The sequence below is a fragment of the Amphibalanus amphitrite genome, unplaced genomic scaffold (assembly GCF_019059575.1).
Source record: "Amphibalanus amphitrite isolate SeventyFive unplaced genomic scaffold, NRLGWU_Aamphi_draft 000790F_arrow, whole genome shotgun sequence".
Taxonomy (NCBI): Eukaryota; Metazoa; Arthropoda; class Thecostraca; order Balanomorpha; family Balanidae; genus Amphibalanus; species Amphibalanus amphitrite.
In genome coordinates, this window is record NW_024882284.1 from 64222 (window position 1) to 90950 (window position 26729).

Below are 26729 nucleotides of genomic sequence, written 5' to 3' on the forward strand. Positions count from 1 at the left end.
TAAGCAACCGCGGATATGGATTCTGAGCAGTAATCGCCACGCACGTTGTATGTGGATCGCTCTGAAATATAAATACGATGCAATACAAACAATACAATATCATCCGCACTGTATGGGCTTATCGCTGCCAACCGGCAGAGACGAGCTCACCGCTGCTCCGCCGTAAATGTCGATTATCTCACCAGGACGGTAGACTCCATTGGAATGAATCTGTTCAGCTGCATGTAGACGAATGAAGAAATAAAGAGTGAACACGCACGGTTGCGGGACCCGAACATACGCAACCCGCCCCGGAAACTCGAAGGCGAGACCAAACCCCGCCATTCCGGAAGATATCAGGGCGGGAACAGCCTCCGCCATACCGGGAATATACCAGGGTGGGAACAGCCTCCACCATTCCGGGAATAGACCAGAGCGGGAACATTCTCCGCCATTCCGGGAAAATACCACGGCGGGGGGCTACCTCCGCCAGTCCGGAAATATACCGCGGCGGGAACAGCCTCCGCCATTCCGGGAATATACCGCGGCGGGAACAGCCTCCGCCAAGCCGGGAATATACCGCGGCGGGAACAGCCTCCGCCTATCTGGGAATATACCACGGCTGGCACAGCCTCCGCCAATCCGGGAATATACCAGGGCGGGAACAACTTCCGCCATTCCGGGAATATATCAGGGCGGGAACAGCCTCCGCCATTCCGGGAATATAACAGGGCGGGAACAGCCTCCGCCATTCCGGGAATATACCAGGGCGGGAATAGCCTCCGCCATTCCGGGAATATATCAGGGCGGGAACAGCGTCCGCCATTCCGGGAAGAAACCACGGCGGGGACAGCCTCCGCCATACCGGGAATATACCAGGGCGGGAACAGCCTCCGCCATTCCGGGAATATACCAGGGCGGGAACAAGCTCTGCCATTCCGGGAATACACCAGGGCGGGAACAGCCTCCGCCATCTTGGAAATATACCGTGGAGGGAACAGCCTCCGCCATGCCGGGAATAGACCAGAGCGGGAACATCCTCCGCCATCCTGGAAAAATATCACGGCGGGGGCCACCTCCGCCGGTCCGGAAATATAACACTGCTGGCACACCCTCCGTCATTCCGGGAATATACCAGGTGAGGAGCAACCTCCGCCATTCAGGAAATATATCACGGCAGGAGATATCTCCGCCATTCCAGGAACTTACCGGATCGGGTACAGCCACCACCATAAGACAATAAAGTCTTACAAAACACGCAAGTTTGCGGCGAGATATCGACGCATCCAGCGTGCAACGCCGGGCCGCCCAGAAAGCAAAGCTATCGCCCCCCAACAGCAGCATGCTGAAACGAAAATGAAGAAAAGGCAAGGAGGGACGTAACCAACGGCATGTGGACGGAACGGAGCAGTGCCGTACCCGTTACTAGTCCGGGAACGTACGGCTAAACCCGGTAACTGCCATAATGAGAGTCGGTGCCAAACTCTTGGATGCCGGCCACCAATAAGCCGCAGAGGCGACTGCAGGTACAACATCCGCAAGCCCGGCGCAGAGGCGACTGCAGGTACAACATCCGCAAGCCCGGCGGGTATAACGTCAGCCAGTTCGGCGGGCACAACGTCCACCAGCCCCCGTGAGTCCACCCACCTCCGGTGACAGCAGGAAAATCATCTGCAGGCTTAAATAAAGAACACGTCGCGGGGGCTATGGCGGGTATGATGTCCGCCGGTAATTGGCCGGGAACAACTGCTGTTGGTATGGGCAGAAAGAGAGAAAGGAAGAACGTTTCTCGCCCCTCACGGTAATAACGTAATACACACCCTTACCCCATCCAAGCGAAATACGCAATCGATCCTGTACGGGAATCGAACCCGGGTCGCCCGGGTGAGAAGCGAGCGCTCTACACTTGAGCCACGACGCCCATACGATCCGTTCTTCCGGGGCGGGATGACGCTCTGCGACAACACTGGGTAGGGGAGGGGAGCGAAACAAAGAAGGGGGGACGCGGCCCTACCCAGGCCCGGGCCTGGGTCAGAGCAGCGTGCCTCGCATGTCATACACCGAATATGGGGGCAAAATGGAACTCGACGAGTATGCATGAACGGCCGGTGGCGACCGACGCCGTAGAGCGGTAAAATGGCGACAAAAAGCACGCAACCAGGGCCCAGGCGATGGTAAGGCGCGAGACAACGCGTCTAGGTCTATACTGCCATCAGCAGAGAGTATGTCCCAGATATCGGAACGTAATCACCCACCTGGATGCCAGCAATGTTTCACAAGGCGTGCTGCCGCAGTGAGACTCCAGTAGAAGACTCAAAACCAATAACTACAGCGAACAACGACTTTTTTGCTGGCTCTGCGTCGCCTGTCGCTGCGTCAACTGCGGGTGCGGCGGCGCCGCCGCGCCGGCTCAGCCGCCGCAGGTTGACAAGCGCTTAAGTTGGCGACGACCGATAAAAGTCTTTATACGCCGTTGGCGCATAAATTGCCATTAAACCGTCTTTTCCGTATCGTTGTACAAGTTTCGTTCGTTTAACTTTATCATTTTTGTTACCCCACACGAAACTGAATAGGAGTCTTTCGATCTCTTTCGTGCAAGGAACTGATGGGTTTGGGAGTGACATAAATATATGTACAAGTTTGGAAAGGAGCAGAGCTTTAACGACGCTTATTCTACCGATGGGTGTAAGACTGCGACGGTTCCATTGCGCGAGCTCCTTTTTTATCATGGGTATTTTTAGTTGTATGTTATTATCTGTTATATTGGTCAAATCCCGGTCTATCTGAATTCCTAGAATAGTAAGTTGACTTACAAAACTGATATTTAATTCTGTTCTTATTTCCTCATCTATTGAACTCCCTATTGCCATACAGGATGTTTTTTCAATGTTTATTTTAAGACCCGATCGTATACCAAAATTCCTAAGTTCTTCGATCGCCCCTGTAACAGATCTTTTAGAGCCGTCCAGAAACATAATTGTGTCGTCAGCATACTGACTTATTCTTATTTCGTTTTCATTATTTACTCTTATTCCAGTCAGTTTACTTGACTTGTTGATTTGTTCGGTCAGAATTGAAACTGCCAAATTGAAAAGATACCCTGATGCCGGGTCCCCTTGCCTGATTCCCCTCTCCAAATTAATTTTTTTGCCTAAATGTCCATTTAAAAGAATCCGAGAGTGGTTTTTGTTATTTAAATATAGATGGTCGATCATATTCCTCATATTAGGACCGAATTTGAATTCTTTAATGACTAGTCTTAAATAGTTCCAGGCAACTGATTCAAATGCTCCTTCAAAATCAGCTGCTAATATGATTCCCATTTTTTTGTTTTTCTTAGTCCAGTGTATAAGGTCGTAAACAAGCCTAGTATTTTCACCGATGTAGCGACCAGAGGTGTAGGCAGTCTGCGCGGGATCGATGAGTTTACTCATTACTTTCTTTAATCTGTTTGAAATAGCGGTAGATAAAATCTTGTAATCAGCGTTTAGTAAAGTAATCGGCCTCCAACCTTTATATGAATGTGGGGACTTCCCTTTCTTGGGAATTAGCGTGATAATGCCTTCTCGATGTGAGGGCAGTCCATCGCCCTCCCGGAATGATTCTTTGGCTGCACGGTAAAGAAAAGGGCCTATGTCTAGCCAAAAGCGACGAAAAAATTCAACAGAAAATCCATTGGATCCTGGGGTTTTTCCTTTTTTCATGGAATTTAGCGCACATGTCAGTTCAGGCAAATTAATGTCCGCATCAAGTTCAAGCCGTTCTTGTTCGCTGAGTTTGTTCGTTATATAAGCTGATATGAATGGTTGATCTGGCACTATATTTCTGTTTTCGCAATATTTGTTCTGATATAAAGCTGAAAAGTTTTGGAATATGTCATTATTGTTTAAAACGACGTTGTCGCCGTCCTGAATGTATTGGATACTTTTCCTGTCTGAGTTCCTTTTTTCTAAGGACAAAAAGTATTTGGAGTTTCGTTCTCCTTTTTCGTGCCACGATACTCGAGATCGAACTATCAGCCCGTCTATCATAGGCCGTCTCAGTTCTTCCAGCTCGTTCTTTAACCTATCTAATTGATTGGCATCACTTTGTTCGCCCGATCTTACAAGTTTCGTTTCTGCTTTTGCAATTTCCTTTTCTAAATTAGACTCAGTCATCCGTGTGTTTCTTGCCTTACGCTTAGAAAATTTAACTGTTTCGCCTCTTATCATCATTATCAAGGTTTCGTAAAATAGACTGTCACTTATTGTTAACTGTATATATTCGTAGTACTTCATCTCATTGTACACCCGATCAGTATATACGGGCACGGCATATTGTTTCAGTGTGTCAATGATGCATGTTTTGATTATGTTTACATATTCGTCATCGTTTAAATGTGAGGTGTTAAATTTCCACAAACCGTTACCTCTTTGCTGCTTACTTTTTATCGACAAAGTGATTGCGTTGTGGTCAGTGCGATACCCTGATACGATTTCAGCGTTTATTACGGAATTTAGAAGTTCGTCACTGACGAAAAACATGTCTAGGCGTCCTGCTTTTAACGGGGTTTTCCGTAACCACGTATATTTCCGTTCTTCCTGGTGTAAATGTCGCCAGATGTCTATTAAATTATATTTGTTTGATATTTCTATAAAAGTTTGTTTTGCACGAACGTTATTTTCTCCTACGTAATTCAGTGAATCTGCATCTGGTATCATGACGAAATTCAAATCACCGGCAATGATTGTGTGCTCTACGTCAAATGTTTCAATGATACTATCCAAGTTCTTATAAAATGATGGGTTATCTCGATTAGGTCCATAGATATTGACGAGTAGATATGTTTCATTATATAATTTGCACTCTAAAATGTGGAAGTTTCCACACTCCGATTTAAGCTCTGATATTAACGTGTATGACATGTTATTATTAATTAACCCGCGCCGTGCTGGGGGGGGGCGTTTTTACGCCCCCCCCCTCAGGTTTTTTGCGAATATCTCAAAAACGGCGGCGCGCAGCGCCGCCGTTTTTGGTACACGTGTTCCTACATCATTTCCGCACATGTTGTGAAAATTTCAGACCTAGGCCGTTCAAGGTCAGGTCACCAGGTCACGTCAAGTGACCTTACCTCAGAAAAAGTTCAAAGGCTCGCTATAGCTACACCGACTGAACGATCACTTTGAAACTTTCAGCGATTGATATGAGTAACAGTATGTATAAAATGTATATCTCGGATTTTTGATATCTGTGACCTAAGGTCAGGTCAATTTTGCGACCTCTCCATTATAAGTCAATGGGAGAAAATTGAAATGCGCCTCTTTTGGACGAATATCGTTCAAAACGCTCTCAAACATCGGTTCATAGGTAAACATGACACACTGAATAGGAAAAATGCACCTGTGACCCCTCTGTGTGCCCCTGAGGTCATCTCAGGTCATGAACGGTCGCCAGCAGTTTTTTGGCTATAACTTTTGATAGAGACGTGCTAGAGCGGTGAAAACACGTCAGATGTGTTCAGCTCGACGATACGGATCGACTGATATGCAACATGACCCTTTTCGGTCAGGTCATGACCTTGACCTGAGGTCAAATTTTCAAAATGACCTTTCAAGGTCAACGAATAGTTCATTCGACGCGTCTCGACGAGAGGAACACGATGCTGGCAAAAGTAATGTCATGGCGCTTATGAGTCAAAAGTTATTGACGAAAAAACGTTTTTCGTAAAAACGGCTATTTTTGGAGTTTTTGCCCTCTGGAGGCTAAACCGTTGACCTGAGGTCAAATCTGAGAACATTACTCAGAAAGGTCTGTAAAAGGGCTATCGAATGCGCTTTTCCGCGGCGCTGTAGCTCTATCGGTTCCCGAGATAGCCGTTGGCAGTTTCCAAAATGTTGAAATAGTCAACATTTTACCTTTGGTGACCTCTGGTGACCTGACCTTTGACCTGACCCAAAAAATGACCGAAGTGTTTTCGTCTTTATTTTTGACGCTCTTTCGATTGCCGCTTACCGCGTGTCGCTACGTGGCCCAGGAGCCGAGTTAGACGGGGGGGCGTGAAAACGCCCCCCCCCAGCACTCGGCGGAAAGTTCAGGCCACCAGCACGGCGCGGGTTAAAATACTTGTTCCTCGGCTTCGCGAGGACGACCACGAATGGTACGCCTTTCCATGCCATAATGTATCAAAGTATGGTGCTGTCTTAGCTGTTAAATGTGTATCTTGCAAAAATACTATATTGAAACGCTTACTTCTAATGTAGTGCATCACGTCTCTTCGCTTTTTTGTGTCGCCAAGCCCTCGGCAGTTCATGGACATAATTGTTATTGTGTCTATTTTGCTAAGTAGTATGAAAGGTACCGAGTACTTCTAAACAGAAAGGGGGAACTCAACACTATAGTTGTCAAATACAGGTGACTGATCAAGAGGGAGGGCCCGCGCCGCTCCAGAGAGACGTGACAGGTACTGTGTGTATATGCAAGCGTGCGTAAGTGTATATGTGCGTGTGCGTGTGCGTGTGTGCGTACATGTGCGAGTGAGCGTTTGTGTCGCTCGTGTCGATCCCGATTGGCTACACAACTTGCATACACAGCTATTGTCCAGAGTGAACTCGCGATCATTTGGGGGGCGAACTGACCCGGGTCGCCAGCAGGTACAAGGCGAAACTTAACTGCTAGTTCAGCAACAACATTATCTCTGACTAAACCTATCGTGGGACTGTCCTGCGCCGAGCCCGAGCCGCCGCCGCCGGACGAGCCACTCGGCCGAGGTAGGCCGGGTCCACCGGCGCGCCCACTACACCGTCAGGCGCCGACGGCAAGCCGTCCACCACCACCGAGCCGATGGGCGGCCATGCAACCCAGGCCCGGCCGCAGGTCTGGCACGTGTCGTTGACAAACGAAAAAAAAAACTGAGACACATCTCAACAATATTCGTAAAATAACTGTATGGGATCTCACTAGACATGTGCATTAACATCAAGTGCTGTCGCCAATCAACGAATTTCACCTTCCTTATATCTAGAAAAAAGGAAAACACTTGCAGGTTCAGTTCTACTGTTCTCACGAGATGCTTATAACTTACGCGAGCCGTAAGCCGCGACCGATCCGAAGGCACTCACATGGGTGAGGAGAGCCGCCCCTCCGACGATCGCGGGGACAGCGCTAGGCCGCGCTTCCCTGTGACCCGGGAGCCGCAAAAGCTGCCAGCTTGATCGCTGCGGCAGAGGGCGCTCCAGCGGTCACTACAGGGAGCGGCCCAGCAGAAGTCTCATGGGGCGTCTCAGCGGCCGCCGTGGGTGGCGGCTCAGCAGAAGGCGCCCCAACAGCCACCACCGCGGGCAGCCGAGCGTCCGCCGCGGAAGGTTGGTCAGCCGGGTGAGGGGGCAGCACCGTCTCGGCTGCTGTCGACGTCTCGGCAGAATCCGGCAGTCCCTCAGTCGTTGAAGCAGGCGGGTCTGAAGTCCTGCCCTCCGGGGGCGCAGCCGAATCAGCAACACGGGGGCCATCATCCAGAGCGCCCGACACGCCGCCGCCGCCGGCCGCCCGAGACCCCGCAGGTCCGACGGGCGGGGGCGGGGGGGCGCCGGGCCGCCGTGGGTCCCGGGGCCCGGCAGGCGACGGGCCGCCCGCCTCAAGAGGTCCCCCGCCGGCACCACCGATGATTCGACGCAGAGTGGCTTCGTCCGGAACGCGGATATTGGGTCCGCCCCTGACGGTGCGGCAGTACACCAGTCCCCGCCGGCTGAAGACGGATGCGATCTTGGAGCCGCCACTCGTCTTCCGAGCATGCAGCAGCTGATTGTAGAGGGACTGGTTGTACGCTGTAAGTGACTCGGAGATGTAGAGCGGCGACCTCCGTCGGCCACCGCGCCCGCCGCCAGCACCGGGCCAGACTCCGGATCCGTCCGCCCTCGGTCCATATGACGTTAGGCTGAACCGCGCGTCGTAGATTTTGTCTCTCAGGCTCCGTTTCGCGAACTTGACGATTACCTTGTCGTCTCGCTGAAGTCTGTGCGCGGCGTGAATATCTGCGGTGGTAAGGTCTAGACCCGGAATCCTCTCGTTGAGAATACGCACCACTATCTGCTCGATATTCTCATTCACCGCTCTCTTCCCGAAGTCGACACAGGTCAAGATGAGCGATGCCAGCCTCCTGTTGAGATCTATGCTCTCCACCTGTGCTTGGAGATCAGTGTTGATACGAATCTGGTGCGCCAGCTCGTCTCCGAGACGTTGAATCTCGATTTCTTTGTCCATTGATTCAGATTCGAGCACACTCAGGCGTCTTTTCATGCGCTCGAATTTGGCTTCAAAAGCATTGATCACTGCTGCAGTGCGGACGTCCAACAGTTTACTGATCGCGGCGAGTGCACCCGCACTGAGCTCCACGCCCGGCGGCTCGTCCGGCTCAGCGAGCGGACGCTTAGCCGCGGGCAGTGCGGGGTCATGCGGCGATTTGGAACCACGGTCCGGCGCCGGACGTTTCGATTTGCGGTTCTCAGCTCGCCGCACCATCTCAGGCACCGATAGTCGCCGCTGGCGACCGATCGGCGTGTCGACGCGCAGTTCTGCTCCGGACGCCGCACAGTCAGTGAACGGCGACTCGCCGCCACTCTCGTCCGACGACATCACTGGTTCGTCAACACGATACGCGTCGATCAAAATCTGTCCGTCACTTGACGCCACTTCTTACTATAAAGTCACGTCATGCAATCACTGCATTTCACCTGTGGTCACTGGTCTGTGATTACTGGCGACCCGGGCACACTGGCTGGCGCTCACTCGGCTCGCATGCCGGGAGCTCGCGCCGCGCGTCCGACCCCAACCAAGGTCGCGCGCCAACTGAAGATGTACCAAATTTGTTCCCATTTCAGTAACTCGGTAATTACTGGGGTGATTTCGCTGAAACTTGGCATACAGGTAGGCACCCACCAGGCAATGCATTCCCATGTGTTGCGGTTAGGGTGCTACTGCACGTGCGCACGTGCAGGGGGCGTTTCCAGATCTCGAGAACGGCTGGGCCGATTGCGCTCAAATTTGGTACACGGTTAGGGACCAGTTAGTAGGGTGCCGTGCAAAAGTCATTTTGGACCCCGTTTGCACATGCGCACGTGCAGAATGCCGCTTCCAGATCTCAGGAACGGCTGGGCCGATTGCGTTCAAATTTGGCACACCGCTAGCGACCGGTTAGAAGGGTGCTTTGCGCAAGCCCGTTGGAAGTACCCTCTCGCCCTTCCGCACGTGCAGGGCTCACTATCTCGCGAGTGCGTCTAGCGGCTGGTAGGGACAATTATGAGACAGTGGTTGCGCGCTATATACAAACTGAATTATCGCAAGGCTACTAAATCAAAATGTATTTGCGCATTGGTATCCTCGGTCGTTTGGGCTGGCTGGCTGCCGACAGGTGTGCGTTTGTTATTTATTTTTGTTTTCGCCAGGAAGAGACAACTCACAATTGCGAAGAGATTACCTTTTTGATATTGACACACTCAGAAGATTGGCGGAAAATGTGATGAGATTGAGATATTAAAAGATTGAGGTGAGGAGCGTGAGTGCCGAGTGAGTGAGCGTTGGTTATTTTAGTTTTTGTTTTCATCAGAAGATGGATTGAAATATGTGATAAACAGGTATTCCAGAGATGATTGTAACCGAAGATCCGAGTTGAAATGGAAAAAAGCTAGAGAGCGCAGTGATTTTTATTGTTACGGAGCGAGCGAAGCGAGCGTAGTCTTTCCTTAGATTAACGGAAATTTCTGAGTATGAGCGGCCGGCCGGCCGGCCGGCCGGCCGTGGTCACGCTTTTGCGAGGCTTATATCTCAGCAACCACTTGACCGATTTACACGCGGTAATTTTTGTAGGGTAGCTTCATTCCTTCTACCAAGTATTGGACTATTCCCGATGCATGTGGGTGACCCCTTATGCACGTGCCACGTGCAAAACGAAGAGGTGTCCGTTTTTTAATTGTTGCAATATCTCGGTAACTACTTGGCCGATTGCGCTGAAAGTTGGCATGTAGGTAGGCACCCACTAGGCACTGCATGTCCATGTGCCAGAGTTGGGGTGCTGCTGCACGTGCGCACGTGCAGGGGGTCGTTTCCAGATCTCGAGAACGGCTCGACCGATTGCGCTCAAATTTGGTACACAGTTAGGGACCGGTTAGTAGGGTGCCGTGCACAAGTCAGTTGGGACCCATTTTGCACGTGCGCACGTGCAGGGTGCCGCTTCCAGATCTCGAGAACGGCTGGGCCGATTGTGCTCAAATTTGGCACGTCGCTAGAAACCGGTTAGTAGGGTGCCGTGCACAAGTCAGTTGGAGGTACCCCCTCGCAATTTCGCACGTGCAAGGCCCACCCTCTCGCTCGCTCCGTTAGTCGCCCCAAAAGGCGTTTTACTGGTTACAGTAGTTTGGTTATGATTCTGCAAGCACCTTTGTCAACTCATAACCACAAGTACTTACTGGGTTTGCGAAGCAGTTTATCAAGGTGTTCATGGATAGGCTTATTTTCAAAGAACAGTAGACTACTGATATGTGTGGTATCATGTGTTTGACCAGCTGATGTTATCTGTTCTGTCATGTGCATTGATAGTAAATATGTGCATGCTTGGGCCCTGGCAAGATGAATAAAAGCATTCATATTTCGTAATAATGAATAATGTTGCTTTCTCTTCATGACTCATGATATGTTATGGAAGTGTAATGGAGTCTGAATGAAGTCAAACCATAGCTCATTTTGAAATGCATTTCCTGCTGGCTGGAAGCTGCACACACCACATGTAAAACTGAAATTTATTCATTGGTTTTGGCATAAAAATAACAAAGATTATGACAATCAATTTTTGGAGCCTGGAAGGAGTGTTCAGTTTTAGATGAAATGCATTTCCTGCTGGCTGGATGCTGCACACACCACATGCAAAACTGAAATTCATTCATTGGTTTTGGCATAAAAATAACAAAGATTATGACAATCAAGTTTTGGAGCCTGGAAGAAGTGTTCAGTGTTAGAATTCACTAGTGCTGATAATGGTCTTCCAGAGTCTCAATTCCAATTCTGGTTGCAATGCACAAACTCTGATCCACCCTGACACATTCTCACAGACAACTTTCAGCTCTCACAGATGTATTGAAAAACTGCACCATTTTCAATGCATCACAGGTAAGTAGGCACTATCATTGATTGAAGCAGGACCTTTGACGGCACACATTAGACCAGGAAATACAAGCTAGCCCCTTCATATTGATATTCAATTAGGTACATCTCACAAACATCAGAAGGTAGGTCATTATGTTCTTGCTTTAATCATAGAATATTGACATTAAATATTGATATTGAATAATAATATTACACTTCCATTTTAGATGATGTTTTAATAACTAAATATAGAAAAAGTTATATAGAAATAAGTTATCAATATGAGTATGGGCACAACATCAAACTTGGTGCCCAAAGCACGCCACTCAGCATGCAAGTCAAACTTTAATTTCCGATTAATCTGACAAAAGCACATGGCTGCAAATATTAATAACATTTTATACTGAAGATTAACCAGTTACACATACTGCATTATGTGAACATAACAGAACATGGTAAATCGAGCAGGAAGTTTGCATTCTTATTCCAATTCAATCAAACACGGTCTACAATGATCCATCTGGGATTTGGGAAACCAATAAACCACCAATAAACTCAGTTGGTATTCATTCATTGGCGATATGATTTATATAGATGCACTTCCATACCTATCTATTTCAATTTATACTTGGGACAACAACCTCTTGCTACTTTCACTTCAGTATCTCAGATTCTTCAGATCACTTCAGTGATCTTTGAATATTTTCATCTCGTCACATTTCAATTTTCAATCAATCTTCTGAGCGTGTGTCAATAGCAAAAAGTTATCTTTTCAAAATTATGAGATGTCTCTTCCTGCCGAAAACAAAAATAAATAACAAACGCACACACCTGTCGGCAGGCCAGCCAGCCCAAACAATAACAAAGACCGAAGATATCAACGCGCATATACAATTTGATTTAGTAGCCTTGCGATAATTCAGTTTGTATAAAGCGCGCAAGCACTGTCTCATAATTGTCCCTACCAGCCGCTAGACGCACTCCTATCTCGCTCGCTCGTTCTTCGCCCAAAAGGCGTTTTACTGGTGAATAGAGGCCAAGAACAGAATGATTGTGAGTTGACGTCACTTACCACTTCCTCTCATCACTCCTCATTAGTCAATTTTGATTTGTACAGCACTGTGGCAGTATAGATCAAATATCACTGATGTTAGTTGTCGGACTTTCGTCCCCGTCTTGAGTTGAGATGTTAGTTTCACAACGTTTCGGCCAGTTACTTCTCCGGCCGTCGTCAGGTGTTCTTTGGCCCTTAGAAGGACCTGGATGTTGGTGGCGTTGCGCCGTACGCGTCATACCGTTCGAAAGCTCCTGTAGTCAGCGGGAATCGAACTCGGGTTTCCCCGGTGATAGTCCACGGTTCTAACCACTCCACTATCGAGGCAGACATCGTTATGGAGCTGGAAACTTGGTGTCATTTATCCCCCAGATGTTTTTGTGATTTCCTTAGTAGTGGGAGCCATATTGGGCTGATGTCAACGCTTGGCTTGCTGATGGGGTTGCTAGCCAGCGCCATGTGTGCGGCTTCCTTGATTTTTCTGATTTTCCAGTGTGGCTCCTTGTCGATGATGGTGGTATCATCCCAAGCAGGTCTGTGATCTCCTTCAGACCATGCATGCTCCGCCACACCGGATTTCAGTGTTTCGCCTCGGATGGTGGCCTTCCTGTGTTCTTCGAGCCTGACCGCCAGTGGGCGGCCAGTCTCGCCCTTGTATGACCTGCCGCAGCTGCACGGGATGTCGTATATGCAGTTCTTTGTTTGCTCCTTGGTGGTTGGCGGTCTGACCTTTGTGAGTGACCTGCGGAGGGTGGTGGTACTTCTGAACACCGTCCTGATGTTGTATGCTCCGCAGATTCGCCTTAGCTTCTCTGACAGTCCTCTGTTGTATGGGAGGGATACTGTCGCGATTGGCTTATCCCTTGGTTGTTGTTGGGATGCTTCCTTGGGTTTGTGTTTCATGAAGCTCGTTGGGTATCCGTTTCTCCTGAAGGTGCTGGTAAGGCGTGACATTTCCATCTTTCTGGCTGCTTCGTCTCCACAGATGTTGGTGGCTCGGGTCTGCAGGCATCTTACGATACCTTTCTTGACTGTGTCTGGGTGGTACTCAGCCCACTTCGTCTCACTGGTTCAGGCCATGCGACCTTCGCCGAACATGCAAATGGTAAGCTTCGATGTGGTGAGTCTGTTCACCAATGTGCCCACTACCGAAGCTCTGAGCATAGTGAGGACAAGACTGGAGAGCGACGATACACTGCCCGAAAGAACGACAATCCCGACTGATGACATCATGGAACTCCTGACATTCTGTGTCACCACCACCGCCTTCCAACTGGGCGATGACTACTACCAACAAACTGAAGGAATGGCCATGGGTTCACCCCTGTCACCGGTGATCGCCAACATCTACATGGAACACTTCGAGGAACTGGCCTTACAAACAGCACCACTGAAACCATCCCTGTGGCTGCGATATGTCGACGACACATTCGTCCTGTGGGACCATCGCGAGGACATAACACCGTTCCTAGACCACCTCAACAGCCTCCGACCCTCCATCCAATTCACAATGGAAACAGAAGTCGACAACAAACTACCATTCCTTGACGTCCAAGTGGAGAAATCTGAGGAAGCATTCAGAACATCGGTCTACCGCAAACCAACAGCGACCGACCGCTACCTCAACTTCAAGTCACACCACCCAGACACAGTCAAGAAAGGTATCGTAAGATGCCTGCAGACCCGAGCCACCAACATCTGTGGAGACGAAGCAGCCAGAAAGATGGAAATGTCACGCCTTACCAGCACCTTCAGGAGAAACGGATACCCAACGAGCTTCATGAAACACAAACCCAAGGAAGCATCCCAACAACAACCAAGGGATAAGCCAATCGCGACAGTATCCCTCCCATACAACAGAGGACTGTCAGAGAAGCTAAGGCGAATCTGCGGAGCATACAACATCAGGACGGTGTTCAGAAGTACCACCACCCTCCGCAGGTCACTCACAAAGGTCAGACCGCCAACCACCAAGGAGCAAACAAAGAACTGCATATACGACATCCCGTGCAGCTGCGGCAGGTCATACAAGGGCGAGACTGGCCGCCCACTGGCGGTCAGGCTCGAAGAACACAGGAAGGCCACCATCCGAGGCGAAACACTGAAATCCGGTGTGGCGGAGCATGCATGGTCTGAAGGAGATCACAGACCTGCTTGGGATGATACCACCATCATCGACAAGGAGCCACACTGGAAAATCAGAAAAATCAAGGAAGCCGCACACATGGCGCTGGCTAGCAACCCCATCAGCAAGCCAAGCGTTGACATCAGCCCAATATGGCTCCCACTACTAAGGAAATCACAAAAACATCTGGGGGATAAATGACACCAAGTTTCCAGCTCCATAACGATGTCTGCCTCGATAGTGGAGTGGTTAGAACCGTGGACTATCACCGGGGAAACCCGAGTTCGATTCCCGCTGACTACAGGAGCTTTCGAACGGTATGACGCGTACGGCGCAACGCCACCAACATCCAGGTCCTTCTAAGGGCCAAAGAACACCTGACGACGGCCGGAGAAGTAACTGGCCGAAACGTTGTGAAACTAACATCTCAACTCAAGACGGGGACGAAAGTCCGACAACTAACATCAGTGATACTAACACCTCGTCTCAAGCATTCAGAAGAACTATAGATCAAATATCTACCGAAACTGGACGGCTCTCAGAACCGGGTGGGCGCCCGAGTGAAGGTACACGAATAGTCCATTCTTAAATTGTTCTCACATTCGTGTCCTTTGGATAAACGTGGGTGTCCTTATGTTAACCCGACACCGCCTGGGCTATTTCCGTACCCACGACAGCCTGGGGGGGGGGGGGGGGGTCGGATCCGACCCCCCCCTGTTATCTCGAGAACCAATGGTCGCATCGAGCCCCGCGAGGCGACGTTCGAAAGGTCTCTACGAGACCTTCCCAAAGCACTCTTAAAATTTTAAGATTGAGGTCAACTTTCGGGTCAAGGTCAGGTCAAAGGTCAAATTCTGGGGTTTTGCATGATTAGGCTTACGGACAGCGGAATCGATAGCTGCTGCTCGAAACTCACCAAAAATGACCTCAAAGACCTAGTGAAGGTACCATGTGCGTATAGGGGTCATAATAAGTACGGGTCAAGGTCAGGTCAGGTCACGAAAGGTCACGGTGTTCACTTTCTGCTACATGGACGTGCAACACATGTTTTATGGCTTATTTTTCACGCCGAATCCGATGGTAATGGTAACATGTGACCCAAAGTCACTGTGCTGGTGATAAGTGTGCATTGAAAGCATAAAAAATCGTTTATATCATACATAAGTAAACGAGGGCTAAGAAAAAAGGTCAATTTTTCAACTTTTTATTTTTGACATAAAAATGCACTTTTCTAGACCTGCTTTGTCCCAGGAATCTAGTGGTGCCATTTGTTTTCACATGCGATGTTCAGAAGTGCCTCTAATTCACGAAAATGCTTATGACGTCACCGTGCCCTATGCATGTTGGAGCTATTTTTTTTACAATTTGGGGGTCAAAAATCAAGATAGAAAGTTGAAATTTGGGACATCTAATGTTCTAATAAAGCTTTATAACATATATTCCGGTTTTTTGGAAATTCTCAAAATTTTGAATTTTATTAGCTGTTTTCCAAAAAATATAGTTTTTTGAATTTTTAGGGGTAAAAAGCGCATTTTATGGAAAATCCGAGATAGCCATTTTAAAGAACTCGTTGAGCTGCGTCTTTTCATGTCCTTAATTTGCAAGTTGCTTTAAACCCTGATTTTTGGCGATTTTTTAAACATTTACCACTTTTTGACTGAAAACGCCATGTAGTTACATCACTAAAATCGATATATCTCAATTTTTTAGAAAATTTTTCTTGAAAATTACACAGGTTACGTCAAATTGACGGGGGAGAAGGTATGCCAAGTTTCAAGTTGATAGCGTAAGCGGTTCATGAGTTATTCAAGAAAAACGGAGGGGGGGTCGGATCCGACCCCCCAGGCGGTCGCGGGTTAAAAATGATCGCTGTTGCTGATCTTCTAACTGAGAGACACATTGCAATTTGCAACATTAAATTAGGAGCATCTCGCACGTTGTTGATAAATGCTGCTTTTCATACCACTGTTGCTTACTAATGAGGCCGAGGAGCATTATGCTATCACAACATACCACGATGAATGGCTCCACATCCCGTGCCGCGAAAAGAGAGCAGATGCCAGTTTTACCAACAGAAAAATAGCCGCCTGCCGGAATTTTTTGCCTAAAGACCGCTTCACATGCGGAGCATAAACGGTAAAGCCCTATCCGCTTACGTACCCATCGCATTTACGCTCCGTATATGAAGCGGTCTTTAGGCAAAAAATTCCGGTAGACGGCTATTTTTCTGTTGGTAAAACTGGCCTCTGGGAAATCGGGACCCAAACCAAGCGACGCTTCCTGGAGCCAATGATAAAAGAGTTGAGCTTCATGACTTACTGAACTTATGCCATCAGTCCCCCATAAAGTCAAGAGGCTGCATTAATATGGCCCAAAGGCTCAGGCTTTTTAGTGCAGTGTGCTTTACCGGGGATTTGAACTTCGCAATGCAAGTTTTTGTCGTTTGAAATGAATGAACTTCGATCCGCTTACGATCTATTCTCGATCACATCAAAGCTTCCCGATGCTATTCGAAGAAAAGTGCAACGGAGCGCACCTCAATGTTCTTTTGAAGATTGTTCTAAATCAGAAGGGCTAACACGGTATGTTTTGCTTTTCAATTCACAATGTTATGTGATGTATAGACAATTAGATATATATTGAGTAGAAAAAACATGCAGCACATGCGTGGACGCGTTTCGTCAGAGACTTTTTTAACACCCGAATATCGACAAAACAATACGAACACGTGTTCGTATTGTTTTGCCGATATTCGGGTGTTGAAAAAGTCTCTGACGAAACGCGTCCATCCATGTGCTGCATGTTTTTCTACTCAATATATATCACAAGGTTATGTTTTCCTGTCATGTGGTTGCAATGCACTCAAAAGGGCCGCCCTTTCTCCTGCTCCCGTTAACTCGCTGCTTGAATATTCAACGTTGGCATCCCGAGCGAATGTTCACACTGCCGCTAATTCAACGAGTCCTGCTGCTGTGAAGCAACAGGTTTCGTGCTAAGAATAGCATTAGTGAGGCAAACGGTAGCGCATGATTACATGGGAATTGGGTGAAAACTGAATGCTGAACAAAGACCTCCAATAACTACGCGTCAGTCATGAGTATAGCTCTCAGGTCTGTTTTGATCCTGTTTCTTAGAATAATTGAATTGTGAAGTAGCTACACTTAAAAGCAAATTAGTTATCGGCGCTCCCCTTATTTTCTTTGGATGGGTAAGTATTTAACTCGCTGCTTACTAAATGCGCTTATGACGGACATTTTGGAATTTGACCTGAAGAACTGGCCCCAGTTTAAATCATAATCATTTCATTTTAAGGCTAGATTGTCTTGATGTCTTTCAATTGATATCGAGCAGGCCAATAAATCGCTTGAAACAGTTGTTTTTAGAATGATTTAGTCAAAGCTCATTTTCGAGAAAAAAACAGCATAAAAATTATTGACCGATACTTATGTGCTGTTTGGCTTAACCCGCGCCCCAGTGGCGGTCTCAGCCAACTTCGCCATATGTGGGGGGGGGGGGGGCATATGCTACCACCCATCTCTAACTAGAAAAACGAAGAGGGCTAGAAAGACGCGGTAAAAAGCAGTCGATGGCTCTCAATGCGTTCGTTTGAAAGTATCTCAATCATTTTTCATCTTAACCCTCGCCGGACCTATTGGTTTTCTACATACGCGCCGGCCGAGGGGGGGGGGGCGGGTACGACCCCCCCCCCCTCGCCGTTTCGCCCCTGGTGGAGCTAGCGCGTCGCGGAAAAAACGAGCGTGTGCGCCGTTACGAGACGCAGAGATTGGTACCCGATTTTAAGGTCCTAGGTCAACCGGTGACCTCTGAGGTCAGGTCAAGTGCCCCAAGGTACGGTTCAGTTTTTGGTGAATAACTTCGCAAAAAACGGCCGCAGAGCGCCGATTTTGGCAGCATCGTGTTCGTCTCGCTCAGTCGCGTCGAATGATATACTTTTTGTCCGGGTCAGGTCAACTTGGGGTGTTGACCTCAGGTCAAGGTCAGGTCAGCACCCCAAGGTCACGAAGTTGGTCGAAAGAGGTCATGTCGCATACCATTCGATTCGGCAGGTCTTCTTGAGTCCATTGGTGGCTTTCCCGACTCGCTAGCTCAATTTGATCAAGAGTTATTGACGAAAAACTAATATGACCTTGATGACGTCATAAATGACGTCACGCAAGGTCAACATTGCAAAAGTGACGCATCTAACCTTGCAAGGAGTGCATCAAATCACGATTCTGTGTGCTTGAGATAGTTGGAGATCGTTCCCGGCGCCAGAATAGCAGTTTGAATTTTTCCCCATTGACTTATAATGGTGAGGTCACGAAAATGACCTGACCCCATATGACCTTTAGGAAAAATCCGAGATATACAAATTGTGGGACTCATAATGGATACTAGATCCTGCAAGTTTCATTTCCCTGTGACATCTCCTCTGGCAGTGAGGGCGTTGCGAAGTTGCGACATCTGAAGACCGTGCAGAGGTTCACTTATGACGTCATAGGTCAGTGACCTGACCTGACCCAAAAATGCGGTTGGTGTCAAAAGATCCGGCTTGGATCAAAGGTCAGGTATGCCAAGTTTCAGCTTTCTATCGCCAGCGTGTTCGGAGCTATCGCGAAAAAACCCTATGGGGGGGCGGCACCCGCCCCCCCCCCCCCTCGGCCGGCGAGGGTTAAGGCCGCCCCACACCGGACCTCGCATGCGGGTTGCGAGTTTTTGGTTTTTCGGGTTTCCTCAAAATCAAATAATACAAACTAAGCTGAGTGACCCACACTACCATCAAACAAGCGAGTCTGCATGTTTTTAGCTTGCGAGCCACCTTGCATCGCATTCCAAAAGTAAATTTTGAGTCAACTTTCGATTTTCCTCGCTGCGAGGTCTGCGAGTTCTGCGAGGTTTGCAGGTTTTTCGTTCGTTGCGCTGGTTTTGCGACTATATTTAATTTTCTTAAGGTGTACCGGCTTCACTGCATTCATGAAGTTACCATAAGCTGGAACGTTCTAATCACTTTATGAATTAGTATTATGCCCGTCAACTCAAAACCCGCAAACTCGCAACCCGCATGCGATGTCCGGTGTGGGGCGGTCATTAGAGCAATATTGGGGTTACCAGAGGTCATCAAAGGTCAAAATTTGCCAAATGTCATTATATTTTTCAGAAAACGTGCCTTTATCTCACGAACTATGATAGCCAGAAAAACGCATGGAAAAGCAATCGATATCTTTTGAACTGTTCTTTTGATAAGGTCATCATCAAAATTGACCTCAGGTCAACAGTTAAGCCTCCATAGGTCAAACATTGTGAAAATAGCTGTTTTTGTATACAACTTTTTCACGAATAACTTTTGAACAGCAAATATGAAGAATTGGCAATGGCACTATCCTTTCCTTCCAGTCGCTTCCAAAAATATATGTTTTGTCTGGAAAGTTCAAGGTCAAACTTTGACCTCAGGTCAAGGTCACGTGGTGACCCAAATAGGTCATGTTGCAAATAATTCGATGCGTCTCAACAAGACAAACACAATGAAGCCATCCCCAGTGTTCTATCTCTTTCCAATCGAGAGTTTTTGGCAAAAAATCTGTTTATAGCCTCAAATGACCTCGGATGACCTTTCTAGAGGCTATCAGCAAAAAAAAAGATACCATGGTCGTCACGGGTGGTCCAAATCATTGTGATTCGGAAATATATGGACTGTTCCTATGAGTACACACGGATCTAGAGGCATTTTCATTTTTCTCCATTGACTTACAATGGAAAGTTCACGCCACTGACCTGGCCTTAGGTCACGGAGCTAAAGAAAATTAGAGATATACAAATTATAGGTGTCCATAGCATCATGCAATCCACCAAGTTTAAAACCTCTCTGACAAACACTGCAGGCTGGACATGATTGCAATTCTTAGGCTTGGTCAGTTAACTTAACCTGGTGACCTGACCTGACATGACCTGGGGTCAAAAATTTTACACATTGTCCAACATTGATGTACAGCAAGCTACTCCAAGCGGCGAGGCGCTACGCGCCGCGGTTTTTTATTCACACGCAAAAAACGCGACAGGGTGGACTGGTAACATATGCCCCCCCCCCCCCACACACACACTGGGGCGAAGGTCAACGAAGTTATGGGTTTGAAATAGAAAAAAAATGTTTATTTTGACATGCACAAAGCTTGTTATATCGTGTGAACTTTCGAAATATACCACCTGTGCACTGCTTATTAGTTATCGCACACCTAACCATCACCAGTCAACTGATACTGCACCGCCTGCCTGAGACGAAACCGGTGTTTGTCACACGAAACAGGCGCAAGTCGCACGAAAACCGGCGCCTGTCGCCAGATTTACCGCTCAGCGGTCGCCGGCGCCGTCACTCGGCCGAGAACGGGCAGATTGACGAGGCTCGTCCATAACACGGAGCCCCCGGGGCCGCGCTGTACGCCCCGGACTGGCCTGCCCACTCACACATGCGCCGGTAGGTCTCGAGGATAAACTAGGGTAACGCGGCTGAAATGCAAGAGGTTATCTCTAACTGTTGAATCATAATCGAAAGAAAGCGTTGTTTTAGTTATGTAAGCCAGTGCTATGGTTGTACAATAAAATGAGTTCACATGAGATCATGTGCTTGCGTCAGTGAACAGGGTTTCCAGAAAGAATTGCCTAATACGTTTTCGTTTCTCCTGTCGAAGTTAGGTGATTCCTTGAAAAAGGGATCAAGCTACTTTAGGATTTCATACGCCTATTCCTGTATAGTTCTCTCTATAGTTCCTATCTGGGTTCTATATTTTAACAAGATATCGTATCTACTAAATTTTTCATAAACTTGATACATATGTCGAAAAGAAAACACCCTTGCCGTAGTGGGATGGGGGCGTTTTACGTCAGGTTTTGTTGCACATCGGGATGAAACTAGTGAAATGGCATAATAGTGCTGTTGCAAACACTTTGCTGATGCTGAAGAAAAATGTTCAAATTATCAGTCGTAGTGCCCCAATACTTCACGGCTCATGCATGAGATAAAAAATACAAATCTAATGCAAACCATAATAAAAATTATCATGCTCGAATAATTGCCATTTTCATTTTTGGAACATAATGCATAGAAGCTTACAGCGAAAGAAAAGCTCAAATTTCAAGCTTAACCCTCGCCCGTATAGGGGGGGTCGAACGGACCCCCCATGATTTTTCGCGAATAACTCGCGTAAAAAGCGGCCGATCGCGACGAAACTTTCAGTACCCTCGCGTTCATCAATTTCACACCTACCCTGAAAATTTCATGACCCTGACCCAAATGACCTTTGACCTGTGACCTACTTTTCGAGACCATGTTTGGCTGGAATCGCGATTCGGCGTATGTCGGCTCGCATTAGCCGCGCGTTTGCAGTCTTTTCGTGGTTTCAAGCATTCCAACATGTGATATGATGTTGCCCCCATGCATTAGGGTGGGTGTCAAGGTCACCTGAAGGTCAGGTCAGGTCATTGACCTTTGATGACCTCGGTTCACGTTTTCGAGTTTTACATGTTTCTAGGCCAGTTTTTGGAGCTGAATTCGAATTTAGCAACCATATGAACATTTACGAAGTAGTTTTGGTGCCTTCGTAACATGTTACGAAGCTGTCAGAGGTGGTTGCCACCTACTACGAATACCCTTACTGGTTGACCTGACCTGACCTGACCCGACCTGGCCTAAATACATGAAGACATCATCTGTGATCAAAACTAACATGATATTCGTGATCAGCACCTCGAAAAACCCCATAGCAGCCACACTTTACGACGTTCTAACAGGTCCCGATTTTCCCGCCTTTGGGGTCATTGACCTGACCTGCAAGGTCAACCAATGACCTAGGACCTTAAAATTGGGTATCATCGGCTTCCTCTCGTCACGGGCAACACGCTCGTTTTTTCCGCGAAGCTCTAGCTCGATCAGGGGCGAAACGGCAAGGGGAGGGGGTCCAACGGACCCCCCTTATACGTTCGCGGCTGGAAAAACACCAATACGGGTGAGGGTTAAGGCACTAGTTATTTATCACTAATAATGAGTCATTTTCGTCGAAGTAATTATCAACGTTCACTTATCTATGAATTACCACCGAATGAAGTTCGTCATTTTCAAAGCCCCTAATCAGCTTTGAATATTGTCGCCTTGCTTTGGTATTTGCGGCCTTGACGCCCCAATACTCGCCCTGTTGGGTGCTGCCGCTCTATGGTCTAAACACGCGAGCATTGCGGCCCGCCGGATAGCTGAGATGTTTGCCTTCATTATAAACTCGCTGACTACGCCAGCCGGCACGACTCGTTCCACAAACTATGCCAAACACTCCGATATGAGACCCGTCTCCCGCAGTGTGTTGGTGCACTGATCGGCGGGGGGACGTCTAGGCGGCTCCTCCGGACTAGGACCAAGATGGTTGGCAGGACGCCGGCGGCCGTGCTGCTGACAACGCTCTGCAGCGCGTTTGTCAGTGGCCTGTCTGAAGTCCCTGTCACCTGCCTGGATAGCGAGGAGTATCACTCATCACCTGGTCCAATTGTTCTGCGCGCTGTCGGAGAAGTGTGGACCGAGCAAGGCTGCATTCGTGGCGAGTGCCGAGCCGCGCCGGACGGCACATCTGCGAAAATTGTCAGGACTTCGTGCAGCCCCTCCCCGTTCCCCGACTGCCAATTGGTATCGCAAAATGTCTCGGCTGAGTTTCCAGACTGCTGTCCCGAGTATCTATGTCCAGGAAGATGCTTTTCAAGACGCCAACAGCGTTGGTTTGAAGTCGGCGAGAAATGGACTGAAGATGGCTGTTTGAGAGCAGAATGCATCGGCACGGATACCGTCGGACTCCTACCGTGCGGTCTGATCGGCCTGAGACCAGGGTGCCGCGCTGTTCCCGGAGACCCGGACGCAGAGTACCCGGCCTGCTGCCACCAGGTCAAGTGTGACCTGGAAGAGCGGCCCTGTTATGTCCCGCACCTGGACCGCCACTTTGCTGTGGGCGAGAGGTGGACACTGCAAAACTGTAGCGGCCAGGCCACATGCGGACCGGGCGGGAGCGTGGAGGCTTTCGGGTGTCCCCTGGAGGCCACTGACACCCCGGGCTGCGGCCTGGACAACGGAGATCTGCGCTTTGGCTACCCCCGGTGCTGCCCCAAGATCACGTGTCGGAATTGTTACTCCCAGCGGCTGGACAGGTATCTTGGGCCGGGAGACTCGTGGACGGGGAGCTCCTGCACGGGGAACACATGTGAGGCTGGCCCGAGAGAAGCGGTAGTGACCCGAGAGCTGTGCAGTCCGCCGGGGGAGCTTCCATACCCTGACTGTGTGCAGACCGGGGAGGACCTGGGGCGCGGCAACTTCCCGCACTGCTGCCCCCGTTTCCGCTGCCCGGGCCGGTGCCAGGACGGCCCCCGCTGGTACTCGGTCGGGGAGCAGTGGGATGACGGTTGCACGAGGGCCATCTGCGTCGGCACCGACCGGGTGGAGCGGCTGTCGTGTCCGGGACAGAGGTACGACCCGTCCCGGCCCGACTGTCGCCTGGTGGAGGGCAACAGCAGCGCCGCGTTCCCGCTCTGCTGCGACTCTGTCGTGTGCGACACGCCGCTGGATGTGTGCAGAGACGCGTCGGGCGCCAGCCGGGCCGCGGACTCCGTGTGGACGGAACGCGGCTGTGTGCGCAGCCGCTGCGAGATCGCCGAGGGAGGGGTGGCGGTGGTGCGCCGCTGGCGCTGTCAGCCGCCGCCCTCAGCCGACTGCCGGCTGGTGGTGCCGAACCCAGCCGATGGTGCCGACTACCCGTACTGCTGCCCCACCTACCTGTGCCCGGGCCGCTGCTACTCGCCGGTACTGGACCGCTGGTTCTTCGAGGGTGATCGCTGGGCTGAGGGCGGGTGCTTCGAGTCCTTCTGCGAGAGCACCGGCACGGTGACGCAGACGCGGTGTCCGTTCGTCAGCGCCCGCCGACCAGGGTGCAGAGTGGTGGCCGGTGACCCCGTTGCCAAGTATCCCGGCTGCTGTCGCCGCGTGGAGTGCCAGCCGGGACCTTATGATGGATAACGATGACAACATGAGGGTGTGGTGCAGTGTTCGCCATGGGCCGAGCCAGCCCGATGGGCCATAGGCTAGGCTGGGCTCTCAAATATGAAGGATCGATGGTCTATGGATGGGCTAGGCCAAGAATTGTAAAGTGGACTTGCAGGGGTTTGCGACTGAGACAAAAACTATAAGAACTATGTTTGTGTAAGACTCAAAAAACAAGTTAATAAAGCATATAGTTACGTGCAATGTGCATTGTGAATGCTGCTCTCAGGATTGTTTCCTGTATGTTTGATGCAGTCTTTCAATGCAATCCAGCCATCCAAGAAACTTTGCGCGAGACGTTTTCTTGGATGGTTTTCTTGGATAGCTTGATTTCATCGAGGGCTTCTGTTTTTAAGAAAATTTGTAAGCTTTGCTGAACTGTAAAGTAATTAGAACTGCCAGTATTTCAGTATTTAACGTGTAGTTAATGTTAGTGTATTTTATTTATGCATATCTCGGCCTTTTTTAAGCAAATAACGAACGATATTAAGAAACATACAGGAAATAATATCTAGGACTCTACCGCGACGAAATATTTCTATCTCGAGTTTTCAAAGAATTTCATGCACTCGGCCAAGGTCTCGTGCATGAAATCCTTTGAAAACTCTCGATAGAGATATTTCGTTTTCGCGGTATCATCCAAGAATGTATATTCTTTGCAACCTTTGGATGACAAATGGCTGTTGGGTGTCCATAATTATTAATCCATTTATTTTTGACGGGCTGGGCCGGGGTGAGCTTTGACACCTTTACCATGGATAGGTTTGGGTTGGGCCGACTGGACTGGACTGGGATTTTCCGGCCCATGGCGAACACTGTGTGTGTTCTCGAACCGCTTCGCCTGGGGATGTTCGCTTCTGGATTCGAAAGAAAGAAAATTAAAGAACATGATATAAATGAATGCCTATAGTGTTTTCTATTCAGAAAGATCCAGCGCCTATCTGCTCGTTATGAGATCATCGGTTGAGCCAACAAATAACTAAATGAAAATACTGTTGGATGAATTATATCTTTGTTGGCTCCACCGATAACCTCATAACACAAATATGTCCTTACATAATCAACAATCCATTATATTAGGTGTAGTTCATAGTCAACGAAACTGAATCAACGTTTGATTACGATATCACACCAATAATGGCTATAGATTTGTATTTCAGTCATACGAGTATGTTGCCTTGTCAGTAGATTCTGCGATTTCGAATTTCAAATGCGTTAAAAATTGGGAATTTATTTGATGCTACGGTAATAGGTAAGCTGCGGGATTAGTTTGTCATGTGGGATATTCATCAACTGCCTTGTTGTTTGTGTGAATTCAAACTTGTATCAGTTGAATTCGCTTTGTGTTTTTATGCCCTCAATAACGATTCAAGAATCACGTTTTATGTGACTCACGCACTTCCAGCGGGGTCGAAAAAACGTAGTTTCCATGAATACCTAACTGGCTGTCGGAATCCGGCTATCTATGAGCAGCCGGAGGGAACGCTTATACTCATGGTTGACCTGCCCCGCCTCTTACCTGACACTGCTTTCTCTAAATGCATGAAATCAGCATCGTTGATAAAAAAACGCAAAATTATTCGGAAACAGGACGTTGTAACTGTAATAAAATCCTCACTCAAACGAGCTGTAGCAGTTCCCGATTTTCCCGACATTTGGGTCATCGCCCTGACCTGGAAGATGAACCAATGACTTCAGACCTTAAATTTGGAGCTCGCTGGCTCCCTTTCGTCACTGGCAGCACGCTCGTTTTTCTTTAAAGCCAATCTTAATCAAGGGCAGAACGGCAGGGGGTTCGTAGGATATATGTACGTACATATGTAGAGGGTGGATCTAACTGGTTCAATTTACATCTAACGTATAGGAGGTGTTCAAAGTTCAACAGATCCCCTCTATAGTTAAATGCTGCAAAAGGCCCGAACAGACAAGGATTAATTTTTGTTGCACTTACAAGATACCTGTTTGTTTAGACTTCATTACCCACTGCATCTATTTCACTGAACTGCTAGCGGTCGAAACGGTCATCACTCACCTCGGAGGGGTACTATACTACCGTACTTTTGTGCTGTAACTGGCCTCACTGGCTATCTGGTGTTGTGGGGTGGCCGTCAACCCCGAATATGGGCATGTGTGATCGAAACGAGGATGGGATGAGTGCTGAGGATGGCGATCACGAAGGAGCATCGCATTGTCCTGTCGCATTGGTGACAGGCAATCGAGCGCTCTGGTGGTGTATGTATGCGTTTGTCTCGGTGGAGTCGCAACTTGCGTTCATACGTAGAAAAGTACGTCACTCTCTGGCTAGCCTGGTTCTGTCAAACTGAGCTCCAATGCCTTCTGTCTTCAAATTATTATTCTTTTACTTTTACCCGTCAGTCATGCAAGAAGTCAGTCGCCCGAGA

General features: G+C 48.7%; 2 protein-coding genes across 2 annotated transcripts in view; both read left to right on the top strand.

Moving 5' to 3' along the window:
- The window catches only part of LOC122366188 (monocarboxylate transporter 2-like), a 90184-nt gene that overhangs the window by 24565 nt on the left and 38890 nt on the right, over positions 1–26729 (top strand). The window lies entirely within an intron of this gene.
- Positions 22396–24531, top strand: LOC122366189. Its single transcript, XM_043338147.1, has one exon. The coding sequence runs from the start codon at positions 22669–22671 to the stop codon at positions 24301–24303; it is 1635 nt and encodes a 544-aa protein (XP_043194082.1). The 5' UTR covers positions 22396–22668; the 3' UTR covers positions 24304–24531.

What these genes read in the sequence shown, in the direction of transcription:
- LOC122366189 (XM_043338147.1), top strand. Translation starts at nt 22,669, where the DNA reads ATGGTTGGCAGGACGCCGGCGGCCGTGCTGCTGACAACGCTCTGCAGC.